Here is a 27,792-nt window from a genome sequence, read left to right as displayed (position 1 = left end):
CCAGTTCAAGCGAGGTAATTTATCTGAACGTCATTAAGGAGAATTTAAGTTTGGTCAACAATTGAATCGCAAGATAACAAAACAAAATTTCAGCTTTTACAAAACAACCCATGACTCGTGACGTAACCATCACAGAGCTACGTTTTGATGGAAAATTGACTGCATTGATATGCTCTGAGCTGTCACTCACTGTCATGTCTTAAAGCAGCAGTTTCGCAAAAAGATAAATTATAACGTTGAAAACTAGATCATGCTTTTCTTTAGAAAAGTAGCACAAACGAATGCAAGCCTAACGTCACCAAACAATTTTCCTCAATTCTTGTTGTTGTCATCAAAATCCAAACTTCATCACGCAAAGCAAGACAATCGATACAGGAAATAGCTACGTTATGCTAACCTATGTAAAAAGAAAACAAATATTTTTCAGGCGATTTTTAAGCCGGCAATTGTGTGAACACTTTGTTCGAAGTGCCTTATATGCAAATATACACTCTGCGGTGTTACCTTTTTAACCTTAAATTCCCGGTAAAACGAGTTCCTTTTTTCTCGTCTAAAAAGGACCTTTGTCTCGCTTTTTAGCTCGATTGTTATGCAATAGCCTCGCAGACAACGAAAAAGATTGCTGTCACTTGTATGCTAATTAAAGCCGGCTAAATGTAAACGTGGCCAGCAATTAGGAAGTTTAAACCGGACTGTGTTCCTCAAAATTCCCGAATGGTCACTGATCACAATGGGCCGTGTTATGGACAGCTGCAGATAAGCGGCATGTTTTATGCCATGAAGTTGAAGAATCCAAATTCATTTAACATTTACTTAACCTCACAAAATCGAAAATGGTAGTATTGTGTATTTGTGTTACAGTTTGATCCGATGCAGCCGATCATGATGATGACGACACACAGCACATGCAGCATGCGGGCAGGAAAAGCGAAAGATTGAAGAAGAATGCCCGAAAATTGAATTAATGAAAAACTTTCAAATGCAACGAATCCATTGAAAGAAAGAAGTCATAATTTTATATCTGAAGTCTGTTAATATTAAACAGATGTTTTTATTAATGTATGACTAAGGTTGTACCAAAATGGTCGCATCACACTCAAAATGAAAATCCAGGCTAGTCTTGCATTTATATCGCTGTGCCTCTTATTTAGTGATGAATTCACAAGGGCAAGTTAAAATGCTTACGTCATAATCAAAACAAAAAATTTCTTCTGCTTTCACAAACAACATTTGTTGTGTCTCGTTCAACTTACACCATTTTTTGTCACATTACTATAGGGAAGAAAATAAAAGTGTTTGTTATTTTGTTTGTTCAACCGCGCTTGCATTCGCATTTAAATAACAAAATTTTATTTCAAAAAGTAAATTAAACTTGTTATCAGTTTTTTGCTTTTTTTAATAATCTTATTACAAATCAGTGTAGCAAACTAGCAGCCAATTTAAAAAAACAACGAAAAACCCTCTAAATTACGTTAAGTCATTACTACATGTTCTTGTTGATCTTTTAATTGAATACGCAAAGCGGGTAGTTTTTTAAACAATAAACTGTTAAAATAAGATTTAACATTCGTGCAACTTACTATTTTATTCACTTCGGCAGATTCGCAAGTTTTATTTCAATAGTACACATACATCGACACATTTGTCGTGACAATAACAAAAAAATTTCCTCGCCGCACTTCAAGTACACGCTGGTACCGCGCGAGCTTTCTGTAGAAAACCTTGAAATATTTGGCAGGAGGTTTTGACCATCTAACGAACACGATTGTTACGTCACAAATAAAAATGTTACGTAAGAGGCAACAACAAACGCACTGATACACTAAATTATAAAATACGGCAAATAAATCATATAATCGATGCAGGATAGTGTGAAATAATGCAACCAAACTTCGATGAGTTTCTTAGCGAACCCGGGCTAAGCGAGTTAAGCGAAACTCGTACTGGCTTGACATTTTTCGAAAACCTCCTTGAAATTCTCAGCAATCTGCGGATTCTTGAATCGAACCGTGAATTTCTCAACAACAGTTTGTCCCCCTGAAAAAATGATAAAGTAAATATTCCAGAAAGGTCAGCGATTTCCAAAGGTTGTCAAGGACGTGGCCAGGGATAAATGTTTGCGGAGGCAAATGTGTTAAATATTCCCTCATCAGGAATGTTGTTGAATGCAGTTAATGGTACTTAGAAATGTTAGTGCCAGATTTCGAAAATATCTACGGAGGCCTCATTCGTTTCAATGTAGCCACGGCCTAGTGGTTATCATAAATTTAAACAAAGTGACAAACCATCAATCAACCTGGTTGTAAACAACACGTAAAATAAAAACAGTCGGGTCCACACCTGACATATCTTGAGCGACATACATCCAGCCTTTTTCACCACCGCTGAATAGTTTCGTGTCCTTCATGATCATGTGGTTTGCACACAGTTTCAACACCTTGGATAAAACAACAGGATTAAGTTTGAGACTCGGGAATTTTCCTGGTTTCAGTGAAACTACCGACCTGTGGTGTAAGATGAATCGTGTAGACGCGACATTTTACACAAACACACAAATTCAGGAAATCAGATGAGTTTAAAATACTAAAGATCTTGGCAAATAGTTAAAATTTTGCAAGTTCAATGATAGTTTTTAAGATTTCAACTTAAAAATTTACTAAAATTATTGTCAACCCTCAATGTTTTTCAGAACTCGGTGAAAAAAATGAAAAAAGCGATAAAAAACGCCAACAAAAAATTAAAAATAAAACACAAAGTTGTTTAGGGGAGAACATTTTTCACCTGCTCTCTCCTCATGACAACTCGGTACCAGTTGCGTCCAGGATGGAAGAGGATTTTGATGTCTCCGAGTCCTCTCTCCTTCCAGGATGAAGTTGGGTCGTCAAACCGGAACAACTTGCAACGTTCCTTGAACAGAATCTGAGAAAAAATAACGAAAACGGGAGTTTAGGGTTTTGTTGAAACCTGATGATTAAATGTGAAGCCAAAATAATAGATGGTATCTTAAGAAGATATTTTCTAACAATTGACTCTGAACTTATCACTTCAATCTTAAGCAATTGAGACATGTTGTATAAATAACGTATTGGATTTGCAGTGTCCAAAGCTGATTATAATTTATTAACCAGCACAATTAAAACTTTTACGTAGGTGCATTCCAAGGGAACCGATTAAAACAACACAAACCGCTTCGAGTCACATCAAACCAATCATTACAACAATTATTCGACTATTACAAAATAATCAACCTCTTCATCTTCTTCTCCTGTCTTCACCTCGACCAGAGGAGGCGGTTCGCTCAGGGCTGGCTTGTACTCGGGATTAAACGACTCCGGATCAGCATCGTCTGATCTTTCCTCCTGGCCAGAGAAGAGGACCTTGCTTGTCTCCGACACGTTGAACTGAATAATAACGACATTAGGTCATAAATGATCCGACCAGAATCATAGGAATACGACATTGTGGAAACATGTAACGATGCAGTCGATGTAAAGTATGACGGCACAGAAGCAGGAACATTTGCACAACAGAATACATGTTAAGTGCCATTTAAGTCATCAATGTCATCATGTGCCATTAATTTGATAAACATCATGCTTTAAATGATGCACAAATTGCAAGCTTTGGGCATCGACATGTGTCTATTTATTTCACTCCACAGACTGCAATAATAACTTTCTTGTGTTATAGCAAATATTTCGAACATAATTATTAATGACAAACTTCTTCATTTAGCCACGAATCTAATTCCATGTCGTACTCACGGCTGCGTCTTTTCTTGATCCAAATGCGTGCTTGCTGGCGCCCTCAGTGGTCGCCATCGAAGCAAATGAGAAGCCGGTCATCCCGGCGTAGCTCTGAAACAAGTTACCGCCACTCTGTGGCCTTTCGCTCTTCTCTGCTGCTCCATCGGTTTGGCAAAAAGCGGCAAAAGACAGCTCTAAACAGAAAACGATGATTAATTAGTTAAAATTTGAGAAATGTTGGTGTAAGCAGTAGCCTTGCTGTCCAAACACATAACAGGTGCTATTATTTTAAGAATGCACCGTTTTATACAGACCTTGAAACATAACTAACAGTAGTTTTCTGCTACGAGCAATACTTTGCCTAACTTATGCTGTAGAAAGCACAATGTTTTTGGTGTGCCGAATAATTTCAAGACGAATAACCCCAATGCAGAGCTAGTGTAGCATGGCACATGCTCTGAATCATTGACAATAAGCTGATCATCCTCAGAACATGATCTTACTTTCTTCTGGTGCTGGAGTTTCTGTTGCAGAAGCGTTAGATGCTGCATCATCTGTTTGATCACTTTCATTGTCTTCTTCCTCTTCGGAAGATGAGGATGCGTACTTGTTTGGGTTGTCACGGCGATCCATGTAATCCAGGATCGTTTCTTCTTCATCACTGTCTACATCTGAAGAAAGAGATTCAGGATGTTGCTGTTCTTGATATTTGCTTGAGACTTACTTAAGAGTTAAAGAAAAATTAAGTTTGCACAATATCTTGGCTTTGTTACGTGATAATAATATTGCGATTTTGAATGTTGGTCAGAGCCGGTTTTGTAATTTATATGCAACGTAGTGATACGCTTTGCGGTTGTTTGATTAAAATAACACATTCACATAACTATGACGTTAAAATAACATTAAACCATGCAGAAAAATTTATCCAAGCAGGTATTTTCATCAACTCTTCCACTTCCACTTCCACTTCCTTAATCAATCACTGCTTACTCACCAGTTCTCTTTTCATCATTTTCATATAAGAAGAATGTCGGAGGCAACATCAGTTTCTCTGCACGACGACGCTGATCATCTGATGGAGTTGCCTCCCAGACAAAAATTACATCATCATCAACATCTGTGATCTCAGATATCGCCTGGGGCTCAGTTTTGGAAGATAATTCAGGTTTTGTGCCTGTTATAAGACATAGTATTATGATTGATCGATCAATACAGCTTGGCTCCTGTAAATGGGGGTCTTTCGAACAAACTGATAAACAAGAAAACAGACTAAATCGTCAAAACTACTACTAAAGTATCATCCAGGGTAAGTGCAATAACTGGTCCATGCCTGTGCCTGGAATGTCGTCTGGTTTTTTAAACTGTTCTGCATTGGCTGCGGCAAGCCCAAAACGAAATGGTGATTGGGAAGGGGGCGTAAAAGCAAAAGGTGCCATGGCTTTACTTGAAGTTGTAACAGGAGCCGTATTCTCAGTAGTTGTACTTGGTGTACTGTCTTCGATGCCAAACAAGGATTTGCTTGCAACTGGTTTAGTCTGAACAATAGTATTGTTCGGTTTTGAACTGAACTTGTTTATGAATAAGTTATTAATTATAATAAATTAACATAGATGTTAATTAAACAACATCATCTTGCTTCTATTTCATAACAAATTTTTGCATCTCTTGAAAAGTATTTAAAACAACAGAAATTTTTGAAAAAAAACACATTGAAACACTGCGCCCACAAGCCAAAATAATAACTTTGAGGTTTACTTACCGTAGGTATTTGTGGCTGGAATAAGGCAGATGCGGTTGGTGTGCTCGTGCTTCCGAAGTTGAAAGATATTGAACTCGTGTCGAATGCGAATTTGGTTGAAACAGGAGGTTTAGATTGCGGAGTGTTGCCTGGGTAGCAGAAGACACAATTGTGATGAAACAATGCATAGTTAATAGAGGTGGAATGAGCAGGTTATGTTAGCAGGTCAAAATAGAGCATGGATTGTCCGGTTATAAAAGGTACAAGAAAGCTAAAGATAAATTAATTATCAACACTTTCGACAAGGTTACGTAAGTAGAAGAAAGTTTGCAAAATACATTCTCACCGAACACAAAGTCTCCAAATTTTGTATCTTTCTTCGTAAAAGGACTTTCCATATTGGAAAATGAAAACATTGGCTTTGTTGGCTTAACTGGGGAAATATTTGAAGAGCGACTCTCATCTCCGTCCTCAGATAATACTGACGGCTCAGCCAGGACTGTAGATGGTGTTCAAAAGATGTAACTTACATTGCAAAACAACAGTCTCTTCGGTAGTTATAAGAAGTAAACTTTTCTGTGGTAGACTGTTGGGCTCATTATTACAGCCAACGAAACAAATCTACGTCTAAACAGTACTTGGGCACGACAACACAAGACTGGCAAAAACACAATACATTATATAATTACTGCCATGAAGCACAGTAACAACAATTATCGTACAGACAGTATTCATTCAGGATTTCAATCGATCCTATTTCCTATCTTACATGACATAAATGGCTAAATTGAAGTACGAAACTGAACTCACGTGACCGACTGAGTGATAATGATATGGGGTCAACGAGTCTTCCGTCATCTGCTGCGTCTTTTCCCTGCTCTAACGTCAGGAGAAAGTGCTCAGCAATCTCTGCCGACTTGAAGCGAACGGCAAATTGCGCCATCTGAAAATAAACAGTTTTCTATGAGCGCTGTAGTCATTGAAGACCTACAAGGCAAAAACTAAATATTTCAACTGCAATAGTGCACAAGAATATGCTCCAGAGCAGTGATTCCCAACCCGGGCTTCTTTTCTCACATGTAGCCAATTATTAAATAATAATTTCAAAGTCAAGGGTCTGTGAGAAAAGATTTATTGCAGCTAAGGGGTCCGCAAGTACAAAAAGATTGGAAACCACTGCTCAAAAGTCTAGGCTGTGTCTAGTTTTGAGCCAATTATAATATCGATTTATTATCCAGTGTTGAAGTTGTACTGGCCAAGGTTAAAGGTGAATTAACGTACCTCTCCATCAATCTTATCCGGGTCGGAGAAGTCCAGAGCTGCCCAGAGGAGGACTTTGTGGTCTGAGCCCTCCTTAAACGCAAACTTCATGTCTGATGTAACAAAGTGATTCAAGCAGACCTTTAGTACCTGGGCAAAGTTTATACCAAAGATTATGAAGAGAAAACAGATCACGATTGAAATGTAAAATTCATGACAGAACTAGCGTACATCAGCTATAACAGGTGATGTTACTAACACAGTGCCTGTGGGACTAAAGCGATAAAACTGCTGAAAAGAGTAATATTTTGGTGAAATTAGTCCAACCTGTTCACGTCTCATGACTAGGCGGATCTTGCAGGAAGAGACATCTTGTAAAACATGGATGTTGCCGAGTCCTCTTTCCTTCCATTCCTTGCCGCTGTCAAACACATAAAGCTTGGCACGCTCTTCAAACAAAACCTGAAATATATGAGGAATGAGGATATTTTGAAACTTTCAAGCGTCAAAAGTACGGTCTATAATAAGCAATCGACTCCAACATTAAAACAAAGGTCTTATCTTAATAAATAAACTGCGTATTAAGTAATAATACCAGAGCTGTATACAAGTACCCATTTTGCTACTCGAGTATAAGTACTGTACTTAGTTTAGAAAACATTCGAGTTCAAACATCAGGCCATGTGGTAAGTACACCATGTACTAGGCATAGGTACTCGAGTATTTTATTGCAATACTGTATGTAGAAATTACAGAACAACTTTTAACTTTGTTTGTAATCAATTTCCACTGTCAATCAAGACCATCGTGTTTCTGCCTCACACTACCTACATCCTTACACATATAGTATCAGTAGTAATGATAACAAGGGTGACAGGGTAAAAACGGGACGAACGACTGTTGACCGGTCGTACTGCATAGCAGCTTAAACTTAGTTTTAAAAAGATTAATATACAATAACAAATCAACTTGACAAACAAGTTCCAATTTAAGTTTTTAAAAAACTATTAAGTACATCTGAGTACCGAGAAATTAGCACTCGAGTAACTTTCAAAACTGGTTCTCGGGTAAAGCAGCTCTGAAGAACACGATATTTCAACAGGTTTTTAATGCAAAATATATTATATGTCTATTGTAGGTGTACCTCTGAGTTCTCTTCTCCGGTCGGAACAACGACCTTCTCCGGAAGTTGAATTATGGGTTCAAAATGAATATCTGGTTGTGAGTCGTCACTGAAAACAAACGAGGAAGTGTTTTAATGTCAATATCGGCGCTACATTAATTTTGCAGATAAGGACAAACTTTGTTGGTATGGCGATTAGGATATGGCAGTCTTAATAAAAACTAAAAAGCAAATTGACATTTAAAATATCCGAGATGTCACAAAAATTCACGAAACACTCAATCTAAGATTGGCCGCTTCTGCCGCTCACTCTGCACTGGACCATCATAAAACAACTACAAATATGAGGAACTTTGTTGCAGGACTCAGCAGAATACACGGACCTGGTTGCCGAGCAAATGCTGATGCCTCGTCGCGGTGACTCTTCTTTCTTGACTTTTGGTGACTCCTTGTTCAACTTGAACTCGAACTTGCTTAATCCAATTTTGGCAAACTCAAGCTCTGTTTAAAAAATACAAAGAAATTTACAAATCTTAAGAAATTTACATACGAATAAAGATGCGAGTTTTATTCCTGAGATTCTAAATCTTGGAGACTCATTGCAAGAACATAGAACACAGCAGCTAGTTCTGCTGTTAGAATGAAATTAGCAACACTTGGTAAGTCCAATATCATTTTTACTTGTCGCATCATTTTCTTGGTCCGGAGCTGCTGCATTTTCCACGCGTTTTGATGAATCTCTGAGGAAATACATGATACTGGCAACACTTCAACTTTATGAAACGTGTTTTTTTGAGAATTTACAACTCTTGTTAACAAACACCCACCTTTGCATCTTGTCCTTCTTGTTCTTCTCGTGTTGCTTCACAAGAGGGGTTAGTTGCAGGTTGCCCATGTCAAATTTCTTGTCGGCGACTCCAGTTTGGTTTAAATCTGAGAAAAACATCAGGTTTTTTCAGGACGTGCACAAGTGACCTTTTGTTTTCATTTATTTCTAAAGGATTTTGCAGGTTACGTAAAATTTGTTACAAGGATAAGTTACTGCCGTACTTTCAGTGAAAGTATTTTCCAGATCAACTTTGGGCTGGACAGAGAGTTTATCTTTAAAGAATCCCAACTCAGACTTCATCTTCTCGGCATTGCTGATCAATGTTGAAGTGCTTAGAGATGGAGATTTCTTGGTTGCTTCACCGTCCGATTTTAAAAGAAGCTTTGAAAAGAAAAAATGCAAACAATAGGGACGTTAGCTTTGCGAATACATCAGGAAACTCATAGACGAAAACAAACTGATGGAAGAATTGTTTATCTCAAGAAATTATTTGAAAAAAGAATTGCTTGAAAATGCTCAACAGTCTATGACCTACAAACTAACACTTAAAATTGAATTACTTTGCTAAATGTTAATGCAAATACTGAAAGTATTTTGCCGAAAGTCTTCACAAAAATGTGACAATCACATTCCAGCCCACCTGACATTCCTCAAAGCTCTGTTTAAATTCCTGGGCAAATTCGGGCGTCTTGAATTTCACGGCAAACTTCTCCAAATTGGGTTTCGATTGATCCTCGGAGAAATCTGCTGCAACCCACAACCACATCTGTTCGGATCCAGAAAACGGGATCAACTTCATCTCCGCTGTGATGAGATGGTTTGCACAAACCTGTGGAGAAGAAAAAAGTTAACAAATAATTTCGTCATCCACAAATTGCTTATGGTGGATGGATTATGACGGCAACGAGTAACGGATGGAACTAAACTTCAGCAAAAAAATCAGGAAGAGAATAAGTTGGTAATTGGTTAAAATTTTGGCACGAGTCGACTCGAATTAGATTTTCTGATGATATGACTTGACTCGAGTCAGAAAAAAAAAACAAATTGGTAACAACCCTGCAACTACGTAAGCAATATGTTGTCTTTTGCCCATAAATATAACATGATCAGGCGTCAGAATATGCCTTCAAAATCTGCTCACGATATTCTCAGCTGAGTCATAGCGGTGATTACGGTGAGTTTTGTATCAGAGCATAACAAATATGACATTTGCACATGAAATAATCCAAGAGTAAATACCTTCAAAACCTGCTGACGACGCATGAGAATTCGGAATCGGCCGCTACTAGCATCGTGCTTTATGCAAATATCCCCGAGTCCACGTTCCTTCCACTGTGAAGTCTCCTGCAGTGACGGAAGACAATTTCAGTATTCTTAACATCATAGAGCGTCAGTACAAGACTCGACATCAGATATTTTAACTGAACTCGTAATTACTGTTGCAGTATTCCAAATTACATTACACAGTAGACGTATTTTACTCTGTAAACTGGTGTACTGCCGTTTCAAGTGAAGTAAAAACTTGGACGTGACACATACCTCATCATATCTGTAGAGTTTTGCTCTTTTACTGAACATGGTGGTTTCCCCCTCTTCTCCTGTTACCATGGTGACTTTCTGAGGAAGATCAACAATGGGAGTGACGTGGATGTTGTCACCATCCTGAAACCGGAAGTTCAAATCTTTGTTTAGTGCAAGTTATAAGCAGCAAAACTACTTGAACTTGTGGAGAGGATTTTAACTCAAGACACAATTTACAACAAATCCATTGTATTGGGCTGAAAAATTTTTTTCAAAATTTCAGAATTTTCAACAAGATAATTAGGAAATAAAATTACCTCTGCAGTGTTTGTGCTTTGTTCTGGGTCTTGGGATGAAAACATGGGTTTCGTGTCAGGTTGGAAAGCTGATGAAGTTCTGTTGGCGTTGAAACGAAAACCGGATCCTGAACTACCAGCGGCTAATTCCGCAAAGGATGGCAATATCCCAGATCCTGCCGAAATGATTCATAAATAATAATTAATGAAACATTATCTATTTTGTTTAAACCGGTTCTGCAGGTCATTGCCTTAAACTGGTGACCATGAGAGAAGGACTTGGATTGCATATGAAAGTTTCCGTAACTTTTCATGATTTTTTTGGGGGTCAGAGGAAAGTCTAATCTCATCAAAAGCTCTCTTAAACGCATTGGCTTTTATTTTATTTACCGAAAGTAAATCCACTGTCTTTAGACGGGAGCGTTGCTTCCACGTTAGTTACGGTTTTCTCGTCTTTCTGTGAAGTGGGCTTCACATTTGAAGATGAAGTCACAGACTCTTTAAACGTTAAAAAACAATCGTCAGACAGAGATAGATTGACAACAGTATTTGAAATTACTGTGGAAAATGAAGAGCAGTTGTCGTTGCTAGATACTGCCAATAGCTGACACTAGTGATTGTTACATCGTTACCAATTGCCATATAAGGCAACATTCTCACCATCATCAGATCCTCCGGCTTTTTCCAGGTAATTGTAGAAGTGAGGAGGAAGTTGAAGGTGCTTTGCTTTATCTTGGAGTTCCTTGGATGGAAGGATCTCTCCCAGGCAAACAACTTCATCTTCGTTTTTTCTACCACCATCAAATGATGTCAACTGCTCCTCTGTGATCTAACAAAGCACAACGATGAACCGATATATGAAACAGATACTCATAAATGGGCAGGCAATATGAAACCAATGCAACCAGATGTGCGAAACGTAATCGACAATTTGTTAATTTAAAGATATCTAGGCATATATTTTGGTAGCAATGTTGTCAAGCTAACTTCTTCTCTAGTAAAGAAGAGATAGTAGCATCAATAAACTGAGAGCCGTGAAGTATGTCCATCTTCCGAGTATGTCTGTATACAATCATGCTACCATAGTTTTTCTGAGAGATAAGCATCTCTTCTTACTGTTTCAGGAGTCACTTTGCTCATTGGAGACTCATAAGTGATCCGAAGAGCAACGTCATCGTCATCGTCATCGTCATCATAATCTTCACTTTCCTCATCTTCTTCCTCATAAGTTGAATAGGACTCTGGGATTCGAGAGAGATTTAATAATAAATATCCAACAATTAACTAACAACAACATGTCATTAACACCAACATCTAACATAACATTAACAGCAACCAAATAACTAACTATCAGTTACAGAGTAGAAGTTGCAACAGGTTTAAGCCATATCACTACCTAAAAGGCCAATTACAACTGGTTGTTAATATTTGTCGTCCTCTTACCTGCATCACTTGACTCGTTTTCCTCTTCATCTTTTGTGATGGGGAAATCCGCTTTAGCGAGAGTTGGAGGTGTGGATGTTGTAAAGATGTTGGATTGAGGAGTAATGCCAAATACAGAGTTATCTAAGTTTAAAAAAAAAAATAAAAATTTTTATGTGAAATGGTAATGAAATACAAACTAAAATATATAAAACTTATAAGACTAATCATTTTCAACCCTGACTGACCCAAACCATTGACGGAAATCATTAAAAAAAACGAACTTTTCAACTAAAATCAGCAAAAAAACAAACTCACTTGATGAAGTATTATTTCCGAACGACATTCCTGTAGATCCAAAAACAAATTCGGATGCTTGGTGTCCTCCTGCTCTCTGCAATGTGGGATGCTGCAACTTGGATTCCTCCTGCAAAAGATGTCAAACAAAATTTAACAGTTTGTTGATAAGTTTCGAAAAGAAATATTTGCGAGTGGGATGAAAAGGGAATCACAGAAATACACCGGAATAATTCCACTACAAAAAACAACAGGTCAAAACCTTTGATATCTCGATAAATTTGACGTTTTAAAATATTTTGAAAGCTTGGTTAATTTAAGCATGAATATTTAACTAAAACAAAAACAATCTCAAAATCAGGTGATTAAGATCTTTATTACGTAATTTGGATTATCTCGGCATCGAGATTAATAGATTTCTGTCAAATGATGTCGATATCACCTTATTTTCTTCATCGTCCAGCTTGGGTGCTCCAAATTTAAAAGGCAGGTTTGTTGGGGTGGTAGATGGTTGCCCGGTTCCAAATGAAAACAGAGGTTTGGAAGTTTCAGTGGGTTTAGATGTTTCTACAAATCATAAATCAGAAGAATGACTTTTTACCTGGTTTCACAGTATTTGTTGATTCTTGTATTTTGAAGAAGAAAATAGAACAAACACGTTCTAATTGTGAGAAAAATTCCTTTACCATTTTTCTTCGCTTCTTCTGGTAAGTTTGGATTCCTACACTGACAACATGGACACGATTGGTGTTCTGGTCCATTTGTGACGCAACAATCAGGACATTGCCAACTTCCAGCTGGTTTTGAGGGAAAATTAAAACCACCTGAATATAGCAAACATAACATGACAGAAATATAGAAGCACTACCATTACCAGAAATAGGGAAATATTGCTTCAAAATAATCATAATACAGCATTAAAATGAGACAAAACATGCAAATATTAATCAACCTGGTGCCGCTAAAGTGATTCCAGTTTTCCTTGAAGTATCAGATTCAGAAATAGGAGGCTGTGATTTAGAAAAAAATCGTTGTTGTTAATACAGAATAAACATAACAATACAGCCCTTGAGCAATGTTACAGAAAACGATGTGAACAGAAACACGTACGGTACGACACGCTGACTTAACACATACGAGCTTTGTGGAGACGTGCAGTAGTTGTTTAAAAACCTTTCAGTCACATTACGTGAGAACTACCACACATTATTAGTTCAAAAACAACTCAAAATCAAACTTGCCTTGCCACTGCTGGATGCCTGTATGCCAAATGTGATGCCAGATGGTGGTGCGGTGACAGAAGTTGAAATATCGGTTCCGAATTTAAACAATACCTTATGTGGACTTGTCGGCTGCCTTGGTTCTAAAGATTTTGAACAAACTTTAATTTACTAGCTATTAACGTTATTAAATTTATTTTCTTAGAATTATAAACATTTTTTGGCATTAAGAAGTTTGAAAGATTCTTTTAAAAGTTTATGTGTTGTTGTGGGTTTCCACCTTTACCATTAGCACATTTATCGCTGATAGTGACAGATTTTTTAAACTTAATGTAGTAACTGGAAATTTGTGTAACATAAACAATTACATTTCACATCTGGTCTCAAAAAGAAAAGAAACATGGAAAGAAGATTTCCAAACTTTAATTAAAAAACTTACAGCTTACTTCTACTTCTAAACTAAATGCATAACTTATTTTAACCATATTTACCATTTTTCTTCACTTCTTCTGGTAAGCTCGGATTCCTACACTGACAACATGGACACGATTGGTGTTCTGGTCCATTTGTGACGCAACAATCAGGACATTGCCAACTTCCAGCTGGTTTTGCAGGGAAATTAAAACCACCTGAATTGTAAAAACATGCAACATGCTAACTATTGCATAAGGTATGACATCTAATAATTAAGCTCATTCAAAATAACCTTACCAAGCACTGCTTGTATTGTATGAGCGGTTAATAAGCACGCAAAAAAATCTTGATGCAAACAACTAGTTAATTAGTTGCATCAACAACTGAAAAACAGAATCAAATTAGGGAAAGTGTGTAACATACCTTGCGATAAAGTAGCACTTTGAGTAGTTGGTGCTAAACTAACCACTTGTGATGACGACACTAGATTAACAGGGGTGGCAGGGGTCTTTAAAAAAGCAAAAATGATAGTCAATAGAAACATTTACACACAAAAAAATCTACAAAATTTAAAACTTAGCACGAACAAGACAACCTTTACCAGCAGTGGATCTATAAGCAGTGCATAGCGGCAACTGCCTATAAATTTTACAGAACATGAAAATGGCAAAAGTACGCTCAACTGAACTCACTGTGGCACCAAACTTGATGGCTGGTAGTGAACTCGGGCTGGATGATGAGGTGCCAAACTTGATAGCTGGTAGTGAACTGGGGCTGGATGATGAGGCACCAAACTTGATAGCTGGTAGTGAACTTGGGCTGGGTGATGAGGTGCCAAACTTGAAGGGAACGGCAGTCGTACTAGGCATTGGAGCTGATGGTTGGACTGCAAATGGTACCGAGTTTTAATGTGTGCATAAAATAAACAAAAACTGTTGGTGAGAAAACTAAGTAAGTTACTTCACCTACATCTTGCTTCAAATTGGCCAAATGATACATAAAGCAAACCAGGTATAACCACAATAATGACAACAGACAATATAGGTCTAAATTTAAAAATACACTATTCACCACGAGCTCATCGATAAAAAGTCTATGTGTAGTGTGATGAAATTACTTACAGGCACCTGGTTGTTCTCTCTTGACGAGGAGTTGTTGCAGTATGGAGGATTGTGGAGACTTCTGGGAAGATTGGGACATCTCCTTGTGCAGGAAGGCAGATGCGGCTTTTGAAGGTGTCGTAGGAGCCATAATGGTCTGTTGTGTCGGAGCTGTGAGAAATGTTAACATCAGTGCTATCGGGTTTGGTCGAAAGCATAGAAATATGTAACAGTGATCAACACGAAGTACAAAGGTTGCTAAAGTCCCATATGACACTAATGAGATCAACTAGTGGTATCTTTGACGTGTTCAGATTGTAACACTGTAAGTCTAACATGTTGACTGTTACTCAGTGTTTAGGAACTACAATTGAGCATCACTTAATTTATTCCAAAGCAAAATATTTGTTTTTAACTGAAAGTGTAAAAACCAACCTTTTTGTTGTGTGGCGTCACCAGCAAGTGTAGCTTTCACAAAAGCATCCTGAAATTCCTTCGCTTGTTCACTTGTTTTAAATCTAACGGCAAACATTTCCTGAGCCGGAGCGTCGACGTCTGAGTGGTCAAATGCTGTCCACATCCAGGCCTTGCCCAAGTTGCCATAGGCAGCCAGTGCCATGCTGCTCGCGATGTGGTGATTTGCACAAATCTTTAAAACCTGCCGTGTTGATAGAATAAGAGTTGAAATGAATTTAGCGTAATATTTCTTACTGATACGCAAATTGAAAACATTTGATACACGTGTTAAGTCATTACCAGTACAAACACTGTACAAATGCAAGGTGGTTACAACAGGCACGGTCCTAACAAAAACACTTTGGCAACGAACAAGCTTCATAATTTTACCTGTTCCCGTCTCATGACGACACGATGCTTTCCTGTCTCCTTGTGTTTGAGAATTTTCATGTCACCCAAACCACGTTCCTTCCACTCCCCGCTGTTGAATCGGTATAATTTTGCTCTTTCGCTAAATACCACCTGGATGGGGAATTAAAAATTTTGCTCAACAAATTTCAAGTAGCATAAATGAGCTTGCATTTGTCTTTATAAATTAAACGTAAACTACCTAAATAAAATTAAGTTGCTTTGGAATTCAGTGGTGTGGTGGATTTTTTGGTGTCATAATTACAAAAAAAATGCCAGAAGTTATTGCTTATAGCTGGTATAAAATCAATGGTAAACTCCTAATACTCAAATCATATTCCTAAAAAACATTAAAGATCTACCAAAGTAAGATTGCAAATTTATTTTCCTAAAAACAATGCTAAGCTTCAAATTTTTTACAAGATTTGACCACATCCAGCATCCCATTCTACCTCCTCATTTTCTTCGCCGCTTAAAACTTTTACAGGTTGAGGAAGATCAACTATTGGCTTAAAATCCGGGCTGTGGTCACTCTGGTCGTGTGGCTCCTCTTCTTCTTCTTTATCTTGATCTCTTTCAGTGGAGCTGATCTCCTTGGACTGAAGATCACCGCTTCCTGCTGCTAAGTAAAGTGTAAATGACGTTGTCGAGCCTGATTTTAAATAATATTTTTATGTGGTCCTTATCTGCCCTACTGAAACAGCAAGGAGCATGCAGCATAGCACTTTTAGGGTTAACATAATTTCAGGCGTAAATTTTTGTTGACGTACTTGTCTAAGGTGCTACTTATTACTTCTATGCTCTAAGAGATCAACACACTTCTGCGCACATCCAAAGCAGTGCTTAGTAACTGCAGTATTTGTGTTTGTATAAGAGCTATAGTAAAATGTAGTAACTGTAAATCTTAATATACTTTTAAAATAAGTAGGAAATACTCACCATCTGTTAGTTGCTCCTTTGGTTTTTGTTTAGTATCAAAGATTTTTTTAAAAGCACCAAGTTTAATTCCACCATTTGGGTCAAAGCCACTAAAGCCAGCTGATGACATCGCACCAGCAAGATTGCCAAATACCGATTCTTTAGGTTTTTCTGCGATTTTTGTGTGACATTTTAAAAGTAAATGTGTAAAACAAGGCAACTTCAAGCTAAAATATACATAATTTGTATACGAGCCTACTTATTGACAATAACAAGAAATTCTCATATTAACTCAAAACCAAATACACAAAGATGGGATCAAGCCCTTCCATATAAAAGTAGTTTTCAGCCTACACTCGGTTGGTTAATATTTTGATACATTTTGAGTTGGTTACTGAATCTGTAGAGTTCCAAATAATTTCAAAGTGGTACAAGTGTTAAAACCATGTTATCTAAAAAAACCAAGTAATGTTAAAAAAATTACCAGATTCTGTAGTCACTTGTGGCTTCACCTGGGAAATAACCGGGCTTGGTCGTGGCATCTCAAACTTAAACTTGGCGGCAGCACTATTGACTGTTGTAAAAGTTAAAACAGAGTCATATACAAGCTGACTTGAAAGTCTGGTAACAGAGGTTTTTATTCAACAAAGACATACGCGTTTGTGTAGTTGTGTTTGTATTAGTCTTTGAAGGCTCGGAAACTGGCTTTGAAACAGTTTTAAAAGAAGCAACTGTAAAGATTTTAAACAAAAAAGGGATAAAATCGACAATTGATAAAAAGCAATATCTGGCAATAAAGAATAATATGGCCTTAATATTAACACCTTAAAGTTAGCATCCACATAGACAGAGAAACATCAAATCTGTATTCATAGCTTTACCAGAATAAGTTACTAAATACTGGACTGATTACAAAATAATCGTTTGTGAATTTCAACAAAAATTAAAAATCAAATCAAAATATCTGAAATTTAAATAATATCATGAAACAAGTTTAAGAACACAAGTCAAATTACAAATGTTAAAATTTTAAGTAAATATTCAAACCTGGTTCCTTTGGAGTGACTCGATTTGGGCTTTCAGCAATTTCATTTACGGCATCTTTAAATTTAATAGCAATCTCATGGTTTTTGAAGCGTGCAGCGAACTGTTCATTCTTCGGTTCGTCTTCGGCAAAATCAAGAGCGTACCAAACAATAGCTCGATCTGACTTGGCCATTACAGACAACGACGTTGTTGCCTGGATGACGTGGTTACAGCAAATCTTATGCACCTGTGAAAAGAGTCAAGTTTTGTTCAAAATCAAAATTTTTTCCAATTTTTTTCCCAATCTTTTGTTCAAAAAATGTTCAAAAATCCAGCAACTTACTGAAAGCTTCCATGAATACAGACTTATACAACTCGATCTCATAGAGCTCACACTGGGTATAATATTTAATACATTTCAGTTAACAAGATTATAAGATACCTGTTCTCTCCGCATGAGCAACCTTGACTTCCCGGTTATAACATGACGTAAGATCTTCATGTCACCAATTCCTCTCTCCTTCCACTGGCTGTCATCCCATCTGAAGAGCTTGCACCTCTCCGTGAGAACAACTTCTTCCTCTTCCTCCCCAGTCCTCACCTAGAGAAGCGTTGTCACAATTAGAAAGCTTTTCTCCACTTTTCTGAGAAATAACTCGAGTACGGAAGATCCTGTTACCTCCACTGAGTCAGGAAGAGTTATGATCGGTTCAAAGTGAGGCCCAGTGTCATTGAGATGAGAAGTATCTTCATCGGCCTGCTCCTGGGCTTCCAGCTCCTGGTTCTCACGATCCATCTGCTCAGGAGATTGAAACTTCATCTCTGTTCCTGGATGAAAATTTTTATTGTCGGTTAGAAAATTACACTGTAATGAGAGCAATTAGTTGTCATTTATAAGTGAAAATAATGGAAAGTAACAGATTGTCGTATGAGACATATCACCACAACATCTTTCTAGACTACTTAGACCTATTAATAGCACACAAAGAAGGGATGTTTAAAACGTTCACAAAAGTTACACCTGGGGATTTAGGGTTGACAAATTTACTGAGAAATGGCTCTTTCACAGGCGCAGGACCACTCGAAGTTGCAGCAACTGAACTCTTGTTCAACTGGAAAATAAAAACATTAAATGGGCGTCATATTTATTTCATCACAGGAACAAAATGACCGTGAATAAACCAAAAAAAATATTGCAATGAGACTATTAAAGGATGAAATACAACCAGCAACGTGTTTATCATTTAGTGAAGTACGGAAATGATATGAGAACTTACTGCATTGATTGAATTTTAAAATTATTATTCAGATCATTATGACATTATTCTGTTGATGATGTTACTCGGTTATTGATATAAATACCCGTCCCCCATTAAGAATTGTTATAAAATGGGTTTGTCCAGATCATTTTTGGAGTTTACCTCGAGCAATTACAATTCAGAAAGATGTTATCTCAAGTGAACTAACCAGCAGTTTTTGAATCATGGTTTTAGTCTCAGCAGACGCTCCACCGGAATATAATTGAGGAGACGGAGCCTTCTGCTGGACCTGCATTGACCAAGTTTCATTAGATTTTGAACAATCATTTTAAAGCGAGACTCGAAACTCAAATAAATGACCTGAAAGGTATTGTTTGAAGAGTTGGTGGGATACATTGCAGCTAGGCTTGGCTGTTGATCAACTTTTGACATTGGAGTGACAGTTGATGATGACGCTGCACTCAGAACCGAGCCAAGTCTTTGTTGCAAAGCCAATTCTGATGCCAATGCAAAGTATTTTCAAACTCTTACGGAAATTTTTTATCAAGTATCCACAAAATATTGTCTTAAAAAACTAATTGTTCCATCGTGTCTTATTTTTGCTTGCCCATACGTGAGTATAAATTAGGCAAAGAAATACCTTTATTCTGTAAACTTGCTGCTAACACATTGACAGGTTGTTGTTGTTGATTGTTGGTGACGTAGACATTCGACGGGGACTGACCATACCCAGGGTCAGACATGTACTGAGGCGTTATTCCCTGATAGCCCTGGTTGTGTGTTGGTGTGCCGCGACTTCCCATCATTAAACTTGCATAGTTGTAATGTGGTGACGACATTAACTGGTTGTGGTAGGCTTGTTGCTGATACCGATCCATATACTGTAGCGTCTATTGTAAAAATTGGCAAAAATCGCAGAGAACTTTTTTAAAACTTTGTAAATATAATCAACAGAAAAGCCCACCTGTGCACTCTGTGGTGTCCCCATGTTATTCTGAGCAATATACTCCGGTCTCACTGGTAAACTATGTTCTGGATAATGCGGCGTAGAAACCTGTCCGGGATAATTCATGGTTGGAGTCATTACCTGAGAACAAATAATTTCAAATGCAAATTATATTGCACACAATTAAAAAGTGAAACAAAATAGTCAAATTCTGCAATTAAAATAATAAGCAAAACTACTTAAAGTATCTAAAAAATCATTGATGTTTTTACTGAATACGTAACGTATACCTGGTTCGTAGATGGCATGCTTATCGACGATCGCTGAGGCGTGAACTGCTGACTCAAGCTAGACTGTCTCATCCGGCTATTCTCTTCACGTAAATGCCCCATCTCCATTTGCAAGCTCGACATCGCCGACTAAAGTTATCACCGACAAAATTATTCCAATGAGATGTTGTTACACTTATTCAAAAAATAAATATCAGAGCCGTAAAAGACTCATTTATATGAGCGAACGTTTCGAGTTTATTCTTAGCTCATTTTCAATGCAATGAAAATGTCACGTTGCTAGCTCTGGTATTTATTCTTCAAATAATGCTCAATTCCCACCACTTTGCTCCAAACGTTTATTCAATGTCGTTGCTATGGAAGTGGCTTACCGTCAAAGTTGTGATTGTATCAACCAGATTTGTAACAGAATCCTTTTCAATGAGAGTGGAAAGAATGCTTTCGTTTGCCTGTAATTCCAAAATTCGTATGAAACAACATGCTGTGGTATTCAGTGTACTGTCTGTTCATATAACACGTATGATTTTTTCCTGCTAAAATGTCTGGTAAAGCTTGGTTTTGTTCCTTAAAGTTCATCGTATTACCATATATACAACATGAACATAGAAAAATTATTCCGCATGTATAAAACTGTAAACTAATGCCACAGAGGGGAAGCAAATAGACAACAGACATACTTTGGGTGTAGATTGTTTGCTTGGATCAAGCAAAGAGTAATCACCAGACTTGTTCAGTCCTGCAAAAAACAAATTTTAACGTATAACCTAACGTACACGTATAAAGTGTAAGCTGACGTTACTCAATTTTAGCAGTTCTTGAAAGAAGTACAGGACGTGAATTAGGCGTTCGTCTACGCTCTTACCTGAAGTTCGAGGTGGGGTAACATGCGGACTTGATAGTAACCTTACAGTGCGCTCGTGTAAGTCTTCATCGGGATATTTTTGCAATCTTGAAAGAGTCACTTCAAGGCAGTGTCGTCTCTGCGCAAAGTTCCAGGCATTTTGTTATGTAAACTGTGAATCAAGTCTTAAGCGAAAAGAAGGGAGAAAATTTCACCTACCACGGGGTAAATTTCCTTAAATCCTAAAGTTACAAATAATATGATACAAATACATTGGCAGTGTTAAATTTATTATTATCGACCTGCCATTAAACAACAGAAATTAATGGTTTGGATAAATTGTTTTATTAAATTTATCCCCTTAGAAGTGTGTACTCTTGGGACAAATTATATTATAGATAAATAAGTAGGCGGGGGGGGGGGGGGGGGGGATTTTAAAACCACCGCAGTAAATAAAATGAACATTTTTAAATTTATTATTTGAAGTCCAACACTAAAAATAATAATTAGTGTGCATTTTCCACTTTTGTAATCACCATTGCTTCCACTAAGGACATTTAAACTACTTGCTAGAGCCAATACAATGAAACTTCAACACAAACACCAACGTTAAAGTTCTTAAAATGTCATTGCGAGAGGATATGTTGTATCAGGGTGACAAACTCGTGTGAGCCATAAACAATAAACATGCACCAGCAAGATTTTATAACTTAAAACTCAATTCCACAAAAGAACAGACCGATTCTATATAATTCAGGGATCGCGGGCACTGCCTTAACCAGGAGACACCAAACTTTTTTCACAAAGGGCCAGATAATGATAAAAACTGACGATCGCCGGCCAAATTCCCACTTTGTTCAATAGGCTACCATACAATAAGCACATTTGTGATTTAGTGAGGTGGACCGATAAATTTATCTTGTGGGCCGGATCTGGCCTAAACCAACAGGAGGACACCTTTGTGCTAGACAGCAGCACAAATATTATCTCTAACATTGTGCGAGTCTATTATTTGTGGTTCATCACTTTATCACGTTCTGTGCGATTTTGCGCTTTGTTTTAACGAATTTTCACTGTATGCTGTAGATGGAACATTTATTAGATATGGTACTCAACTCTTTTAATGTATTGCTCATGCTTCTTATCTGCATCAATCACTGGAGTCTTGTTATTGGCAGCGTTAAGAACACTGTCGGCCAACCTCTTGTAAATGTGGGCCTGTGAAAATATGAATGCATATAGAATTTTCGTGTTGCAAGGCTGTGTGCTTTTGATTAATAATGTTAACTGAAGGTTAATATTGGTATTTGTTGATGATTAAAACACTAATAACCACTGAATTATACTCATAACAAAAGCATCAGGCTAGAATCCATACCTGACTGAAGGAAGCTTGTGGTATATCTGCTCTCCCATAATAAGACAACGCTTCATCAATTCTGTTTTCCTGAGCTGCAAGTTCACCATGACACATGTAAGCTTCGGATAGCAAACTGCACAAAATCGGTGAATTAATGATGCTGACACCGCACGTATAACATCAAAGAGGAGAATATCATCAAAGCGGAGTGATAGCAGTAGTCACAAGTTAGACGAAACGTGTATCATACCTTTTAGATTCCTCGTCAGAAAGTTCTTTAAAAACAGACGGGAAGAGTTGATCTTTGGTCTGATGTCTATGGGTGCTCCTTCCTTCAGATATCCGAATGAGATCGGTGGTCGCGGCGGACCAGTACATAGCGGCACGCCGTTGATAAATGTACCAACTAGTTGAAACTCCACTGTTTTCATGAAGTGAAAAGGCCTAGACAAATCGTTGGCAATACTTTTTAGGACTATTTTAAGCATTCCCGCGAGTTAAAACGTAATTGCTAGCATTTTGTGCTGAAACAATATGCTATGAATTGCATGTTGTAAGGTTATAAAATCTTGTAATAATAGCAATTTATAAGGTGGAAGCAACTCCAAGAATGCGCTAGGTTCACTTTACCTTGGCTGCAAAATATTTGGCCAGCTTAGTAAGCAAGACTGTTTCCAAACCATGATTACCAACACCTCGAAGACATTCCAAACCACGTTGTAAAACTGGTTTCAGTTTAGACACATCGCTTGCACTTTAATAGAAAAACTTAAAAGTTACAACAGGTGATCTATCAACTTATACAAAATAAAAAATTTGGTTTGAAACCAACAAGATTCTTAAAAATATACAACATGAAAATACACTATTTTATCAAGATTGTTCACCTTAAGTTTGATGATTTTTTCGTAAACTTCACAGCTGCATTCCACCAAGCTTCCTAGAAATGCAGTGACAGAATCGCATGAATACCAGTTTGCAAAAACTGCTAACAGCATTATTAAAAACAGCAATTAGCAACCTGGAGTTCCGTGGTAAGTCGGCGGCACAACATCACAGGAAGGCTGGAACACGATAAACTAAATTGGTTCATGGTACTCATTGCATCATTCCATATTTCTGCTTTCTTCTTGGTTGTAAAGACGCAGCCCGCAATAAACGCATCCACGTCGGTTAAGTTCAGCGACAGCAACGATGCACTGCAAATGTAGTTTAACATAACCTTACACTGATACGATTACACACGTCAAAAAACCTCTTATTTCGTAATACTACTAAGCAATGACACGTTATCACTGGATTAGCTACAACTTTGGTGAATTGGTTGCACAGGGAACAAACCCTAGAGTTGTGCTGCTAGGTGCCATCTTCAAGTTGGGGAAAGCTTGTGATGACCATGACAAGAAGTCAGACTCATTTTGGGACCATTGCAGTCCCATCCATGTGACTACTTGGAGATTGCTACTGGCTGCTGCAACTTTAAAACAGATGTAAGAAGTGTCAACGATTTTAATAGAAGGACTGATGTCAGTAAATTACAGAAAAAAAAACTATTTGCATACTTACGATCATCATATTTGCTGATGATTTCAAAATTTGGACTAGCAATACGTTTGCATGTGATCTTTGCATTGCATAAGAATGACATACGAGTTTCTCTGGAGTCACCAAATAAACAACGATGAGTGAGCTTGCCAAGCTGTGATGCAAAAACAGCACTAAAGTAAAAAATGCAGTTAATAGCAGGAAATGCAGTCCCCAAAAATTTTTAGCAAGCAAAAATGTTCAGCCGATCAAAATAGTCAGGTCACACATACGAACAATAACCCTGAAAAATAACAATTTCACAGGACAGATACCACAAGTAGCCACTGCACCACAATAAAAACCATTCAAAATCGGGTGTAGCGACTGATATAACAAAAGAATTCCTCATTAGAACTCCATTTATATGGAATTTAAACCAACACACTAACCAGTTCTGAGCCTTCAACCTGTTGCACCATATCAGGCCAACTGTCACCAGCTTTAGCTTTAAGTATCTGCAGCATGTGGCAGCATTGACTGATTCGAAATCCTGCATTTTTGTGCAGTCGCTCCGGCATGTTGGGATATACGGCCTGAGAACGAACAGCCCAGGCAGACGACAAATTTGGTTCCGGTACCAAAGTGTTGTAAGCATAGAAGAAGACTGCCAACTTGCTGGCTTCGGGCCAGGATAAAATATTCTGAATAACAATTACTATTAATTATCAAGAAATATAATAATTAAGGCTAGTGTGAATACATTACTGGTTAATTATATTATACATACGAGAAGATCTAAGCCAACAATGGAATTAGTCCACAGCAACATAGATAACAAAATATAAACAATGACATATCAAGACAAGTCCTAACCCTTTGAGCTTGATCGATAAGGAGAGTAGCCACGAGCCAACAAAACTGAGCCTTTATCTCTTCAATCACCGTCTGCCACTCATTCCCACAATGCTGGGCGGCCACTGACCACAGGAACCTGTCCATCCTGGTTCACAAACACAACCGCATTGGAAAGGCGCTAAATTGCCCCTAATTACATACGAGGAAACAAACTTACAGTGCAAGTTTTTCTAAAGCTTTCTCGTGTTTATTATCTGCGATTTTAAGTCGGACCAGATTTGATAAAGCTTCCAAAAAAAGGCAATGGACCACAGTGAAGTCTTTGGTTTCAGTTCGACCAGCCAGTAATTCAGCATTTTCCTGTTCATGTCATAAACATTTACATATGTACAATGGAGTTTTTACAAAAGAAGTAAACATCAATTAACCAGACAAATGAAATTAGGATTGTTTAATTGAAGTAAGAGGTTAGGTGCTAAACCAAGTGAATCTTAAAACAAAAAAGATTATTCAGCAAGTATACCAAATCAAGAATTTTTCAACAACATTGCCCAACTGCTAAATGTATATTAGTGAGAAATTCTTTTTTTATATACCCTACTTACTGACAAGTATTCTTCGATAAGAACTTTGATAATTGGTAATATAGATTGTAGAGGCAGGCAAAAGATATAAAAACTTTAGTATAACCAGTTTTAGAAAGAATCAGGCTAACCTTGAGAATGTTAACGACACAAGAATTCCATTTGCTGTTGCCCTCTACAAGACTGGGAGTCAACGTATTGCTTATTTTATTGCAGTAAACAAGTGCATCAGCTAGACGGTCTTGCGTCTACAAGAATTGAATTGTATGTAAAAATTCTGTGTTTCTCTAAAATTATATACCTGGGGCCTTATTCCTTGTAAATAATAATGCTGTATATACCCTCATAAAGGTGACGTATTGTATGTGCAATGAAACATCGGTTGGTCTCTTCTTCAATTCATGAAGGATGGCTTCTTCCAACTCCTTTGGTTTCGCTTGCTGAGCTAACAGCAACTCCATCTAGACAAAGCATCAGTAAATATCATGCTCTGATGGATTATGGGTGAATTGTTTCATAATTTTAGCACTTTGCTACAGTCTAACCTTCATTTTAAAAACTCTCGCATCTCCTGGCAGAGCAACTGCGACTTTGTCCAACCAGACCTGAGCTTTGTTGGGGTTTTGTGTGGGACCAGGATTCAAGAATAATTCGACAACGTGAAGAACAAGATCGTACTGAGACAAAAAATTGTAACACAGTTCAAAAATAATAATCTTTGGTGGGTAATAAATTAATCAGCATCAAATTTCAAAAATGACATCTGCTGTGAGAATGACGCCACAAATGTAACCAATTGGTATAAAACCAACACTGATATCGATTTGACATTGCTGACAAAAAATTAGAATAAAGCAAAATTGTATAATTCATAAAAATTACTTGATTAGGCTTCACTTGCAGAGATTGTTTGTAGCTACGCATTGCAGCTTCATATTCCAATAACTTTTCATAACAATCACCAAGTAGTCTGTAGGCAGCGGCATCGCGGTCGTATTTCTTCAAATATTTCACGATCCATTCAATTGCATCTTGGTACTGACCAGACTGATTTAGCAGACGACCCAAATACAGACCTTTTAAAGGCAACTGCAAGAGGACATAAAAAGTTTGCAGAGATTATTGTACGAAAAGGGATACACTATATAATTATAGGTTACATAAAAACTGTATTGTAAACTTACATCTCTTGGATTCGTGGATTTTATCGTCTTGTCTATAATACTCGAAACATCATTTACTGACAATGATGACACCATCCTTCAAAATCGCATGGAAAAACTAACGCTGATCAAACCATTTTTTAAATAAAAAAACTGAGAGAATTTTAAACCTTAGATCTGAAATATGCATGTAATTTATCTACAAATTTTTTACAATCAGGTTATGGGAAAGACATACAACAAGCAGGTAACACTATTCTCTTTGTTATTTTCACATTGATTTATAACCTAATAAATAACCTAAGAAAAACTGGTTGCTTAAAAGTCAATTTATAATACATAAACAAGAAAATGAGGCTTCTGCGCATGCCATCACGCCAAAATTTTGAGTCTTTGCACATACGATTTCTGGTGGAAAACTGCCCTACTTTCCAGTCGGGCTTGGGCCTATCACATGACAAACTTTCCAAATTTTAAGTATAATGTTAGAAATGTTTTCCTTTTGCACCTTAACAACAAGATGTTCAAAACACTTAACAGTGGCATGTATTTCACAGCATAAATTACATAAGTTGCCTTAATTAATTATATGCAATCTTAATTGCCTCCATCTATTTTACCTGCTGCCGGTTACTGAATTTGGAAAAAGCTTTTTCAGTAATCCTGTGGGCCCATGGCTGTCACTATTTTACTTAAAAATCAGACGTTCGAAGCTAGCCTGCTTTTCATAGTTTCTTTTTAACCTAACTTACGGCCGGACTGCAGAGTATAGTCGTTTTCAGCAAGATTTTACGTACGCCAAACAACCAAAAATGACAAGCGTGGTGTTTAAAAATGCTCAGAAGCAATGGAAGTTCACACAGTGCACATTACACAGTTTGACTTATTCAATGTTTAAATCAATTGAAAATTTAGTGCACAAAAGTTCTTTCCAAGTGATTTAGTGCAAAATAACGTACCTTAAGTGGGGCACTAAAGTTCATGAAAAGCAGTATTGAGTGTGTGTATGCCAAACTCTGCAGTTTTGACTTGGTTAAGTGTTATAACATAGTAACCTAAACCTAACTTATATTTTTAGATTTAAAGCTAACTTCAATTAAATCCAAATTCGGTAATTTGCCAAATTAACTTTTTGCATACCCATTCAGGCTATTCCTAACCTAACCTAACCTAACCGCCTATCTCTAACAAGT

The 27,792-nt window shown here is 37.3% G+C and overlaps 1 protein-coding gene across 3 annotated transcripts; it reads right to left on the bottom strand.

The window, feature by feature from the left end:
* Positions 1-1,490: 1,490 nt before the first annotated feature.
* Positions 1,491-26,775, bottom strand: LOC143458884 (E3 SUMO-protein ligase RanBP2-like). 3 transcript variants are annotated; one of them, XM_076955779.1, is made up of 69 exons: positions 26,621-26,775; positions 26,319-26,525; positions 25,982-26,113; positions 25,778-25,897; positions 25,568-25,684; positions 25,070-25,212; positions 24,871-24,997; positions 24,447-24,698; positions 24,037-24,169; positions 23,812-23,947; positions 23,492-23,669; positions 23,358-23,410; positions 23,101-23,224; positions 22,721-22,914; positions 22,489-22,603; positions 22,227-22,328; positions 21,132-21,249; positions 20,947-21,005; positions 20,641-20,718; positions 20,270-20,398; positions 19,998-20,120; positions 19,674-19,923; positions 19,394-19,530; positions 19,242-19,322; positions 18,796-18,886; positions 18,454-18,602; positions 18,217-18,375; positions 17,796-18,021; positions 17,405-17,479; positions 17,233-17,322; positions 16,770-16,919; positions 16,283-16,452; positions 15,813-15,944; positions 15,402-15,624; positions 14,988-15,137; positions 14,559-14,752; positions 14,290-14,374; positions 13,944-14,081; positions 13,474-13,595; positions 13,185-13,242; positions 12,919-13,056; positions 12,675-12,799; positions 12,254-12,362; positions 11,957-12,079; positions 11,630-11,754; positions 11,174-11,342; positions 10,904-11,011; positions 10,535-10,689; positions 10,236-10,358; positions 9,936-10,040; positions 9,337-9,525; positions 8,918-9,077; positions 8,695-8,800; positions 8,549-8,607; positions 8,251-8,368; positions 7,889-7,976; positions 7,072-7,206; positions 6,766-6,894; positions 6,295-6,427; positions 5,831-5,983; positions 5,506-5,633; positions 5,077-5,281; positions 4,741-4,920; positions 4,250-4,417; positions 3,765-3,940; positions 3,249-3,401; positions 2,782-2,919; positions 2,341-2,437; positions 1,491-2,037 (listed from the first exon to the last, which is right to left on the bottom strand). In XM_076955779.1, exons 1-69 carry the CDS (start codon positions 26,693-26,695, stop codon positions 1,928-1,930), a joined length of 9,300 nt encoding a protein of 3,099 aa, XP_076811894.1. In that variant the 5' UTR covers positions 26,696-26,775; the 3' UTR covers positions 1,491-1,927. The 3 variants fall into 3 exon arrangements, with proteins under 3 accessions (XP_076811894.1, XP_076811896.1, XP_076811895.1); XM_076955781.1 differs by having other exon boundaries at positions 14,994-15,137; XM_076955780.1 differs by having other exon boundaries at positions 16,283-16,449.
* Positions 26,776-27,792: the final 1,017 nt, after the last annotated feature.

This window comes from Clavelina lepadiformis, chromosome 5 (assembly GCF_947623445.1).
Source record: "Clavelina lepadiformis chromosome 5, kaClaLepa1.1, whole genome shotgun sequence".
NCBI lineage: Eukaryota > Metazoa > Chordata > Ascidiacea > Aplousobranchia > Clavelinidae > Clavelina > Clavelina lepadiformis.
This window is presented reverse-complemented; position numbering and strand designations above follow the sequence as displayed.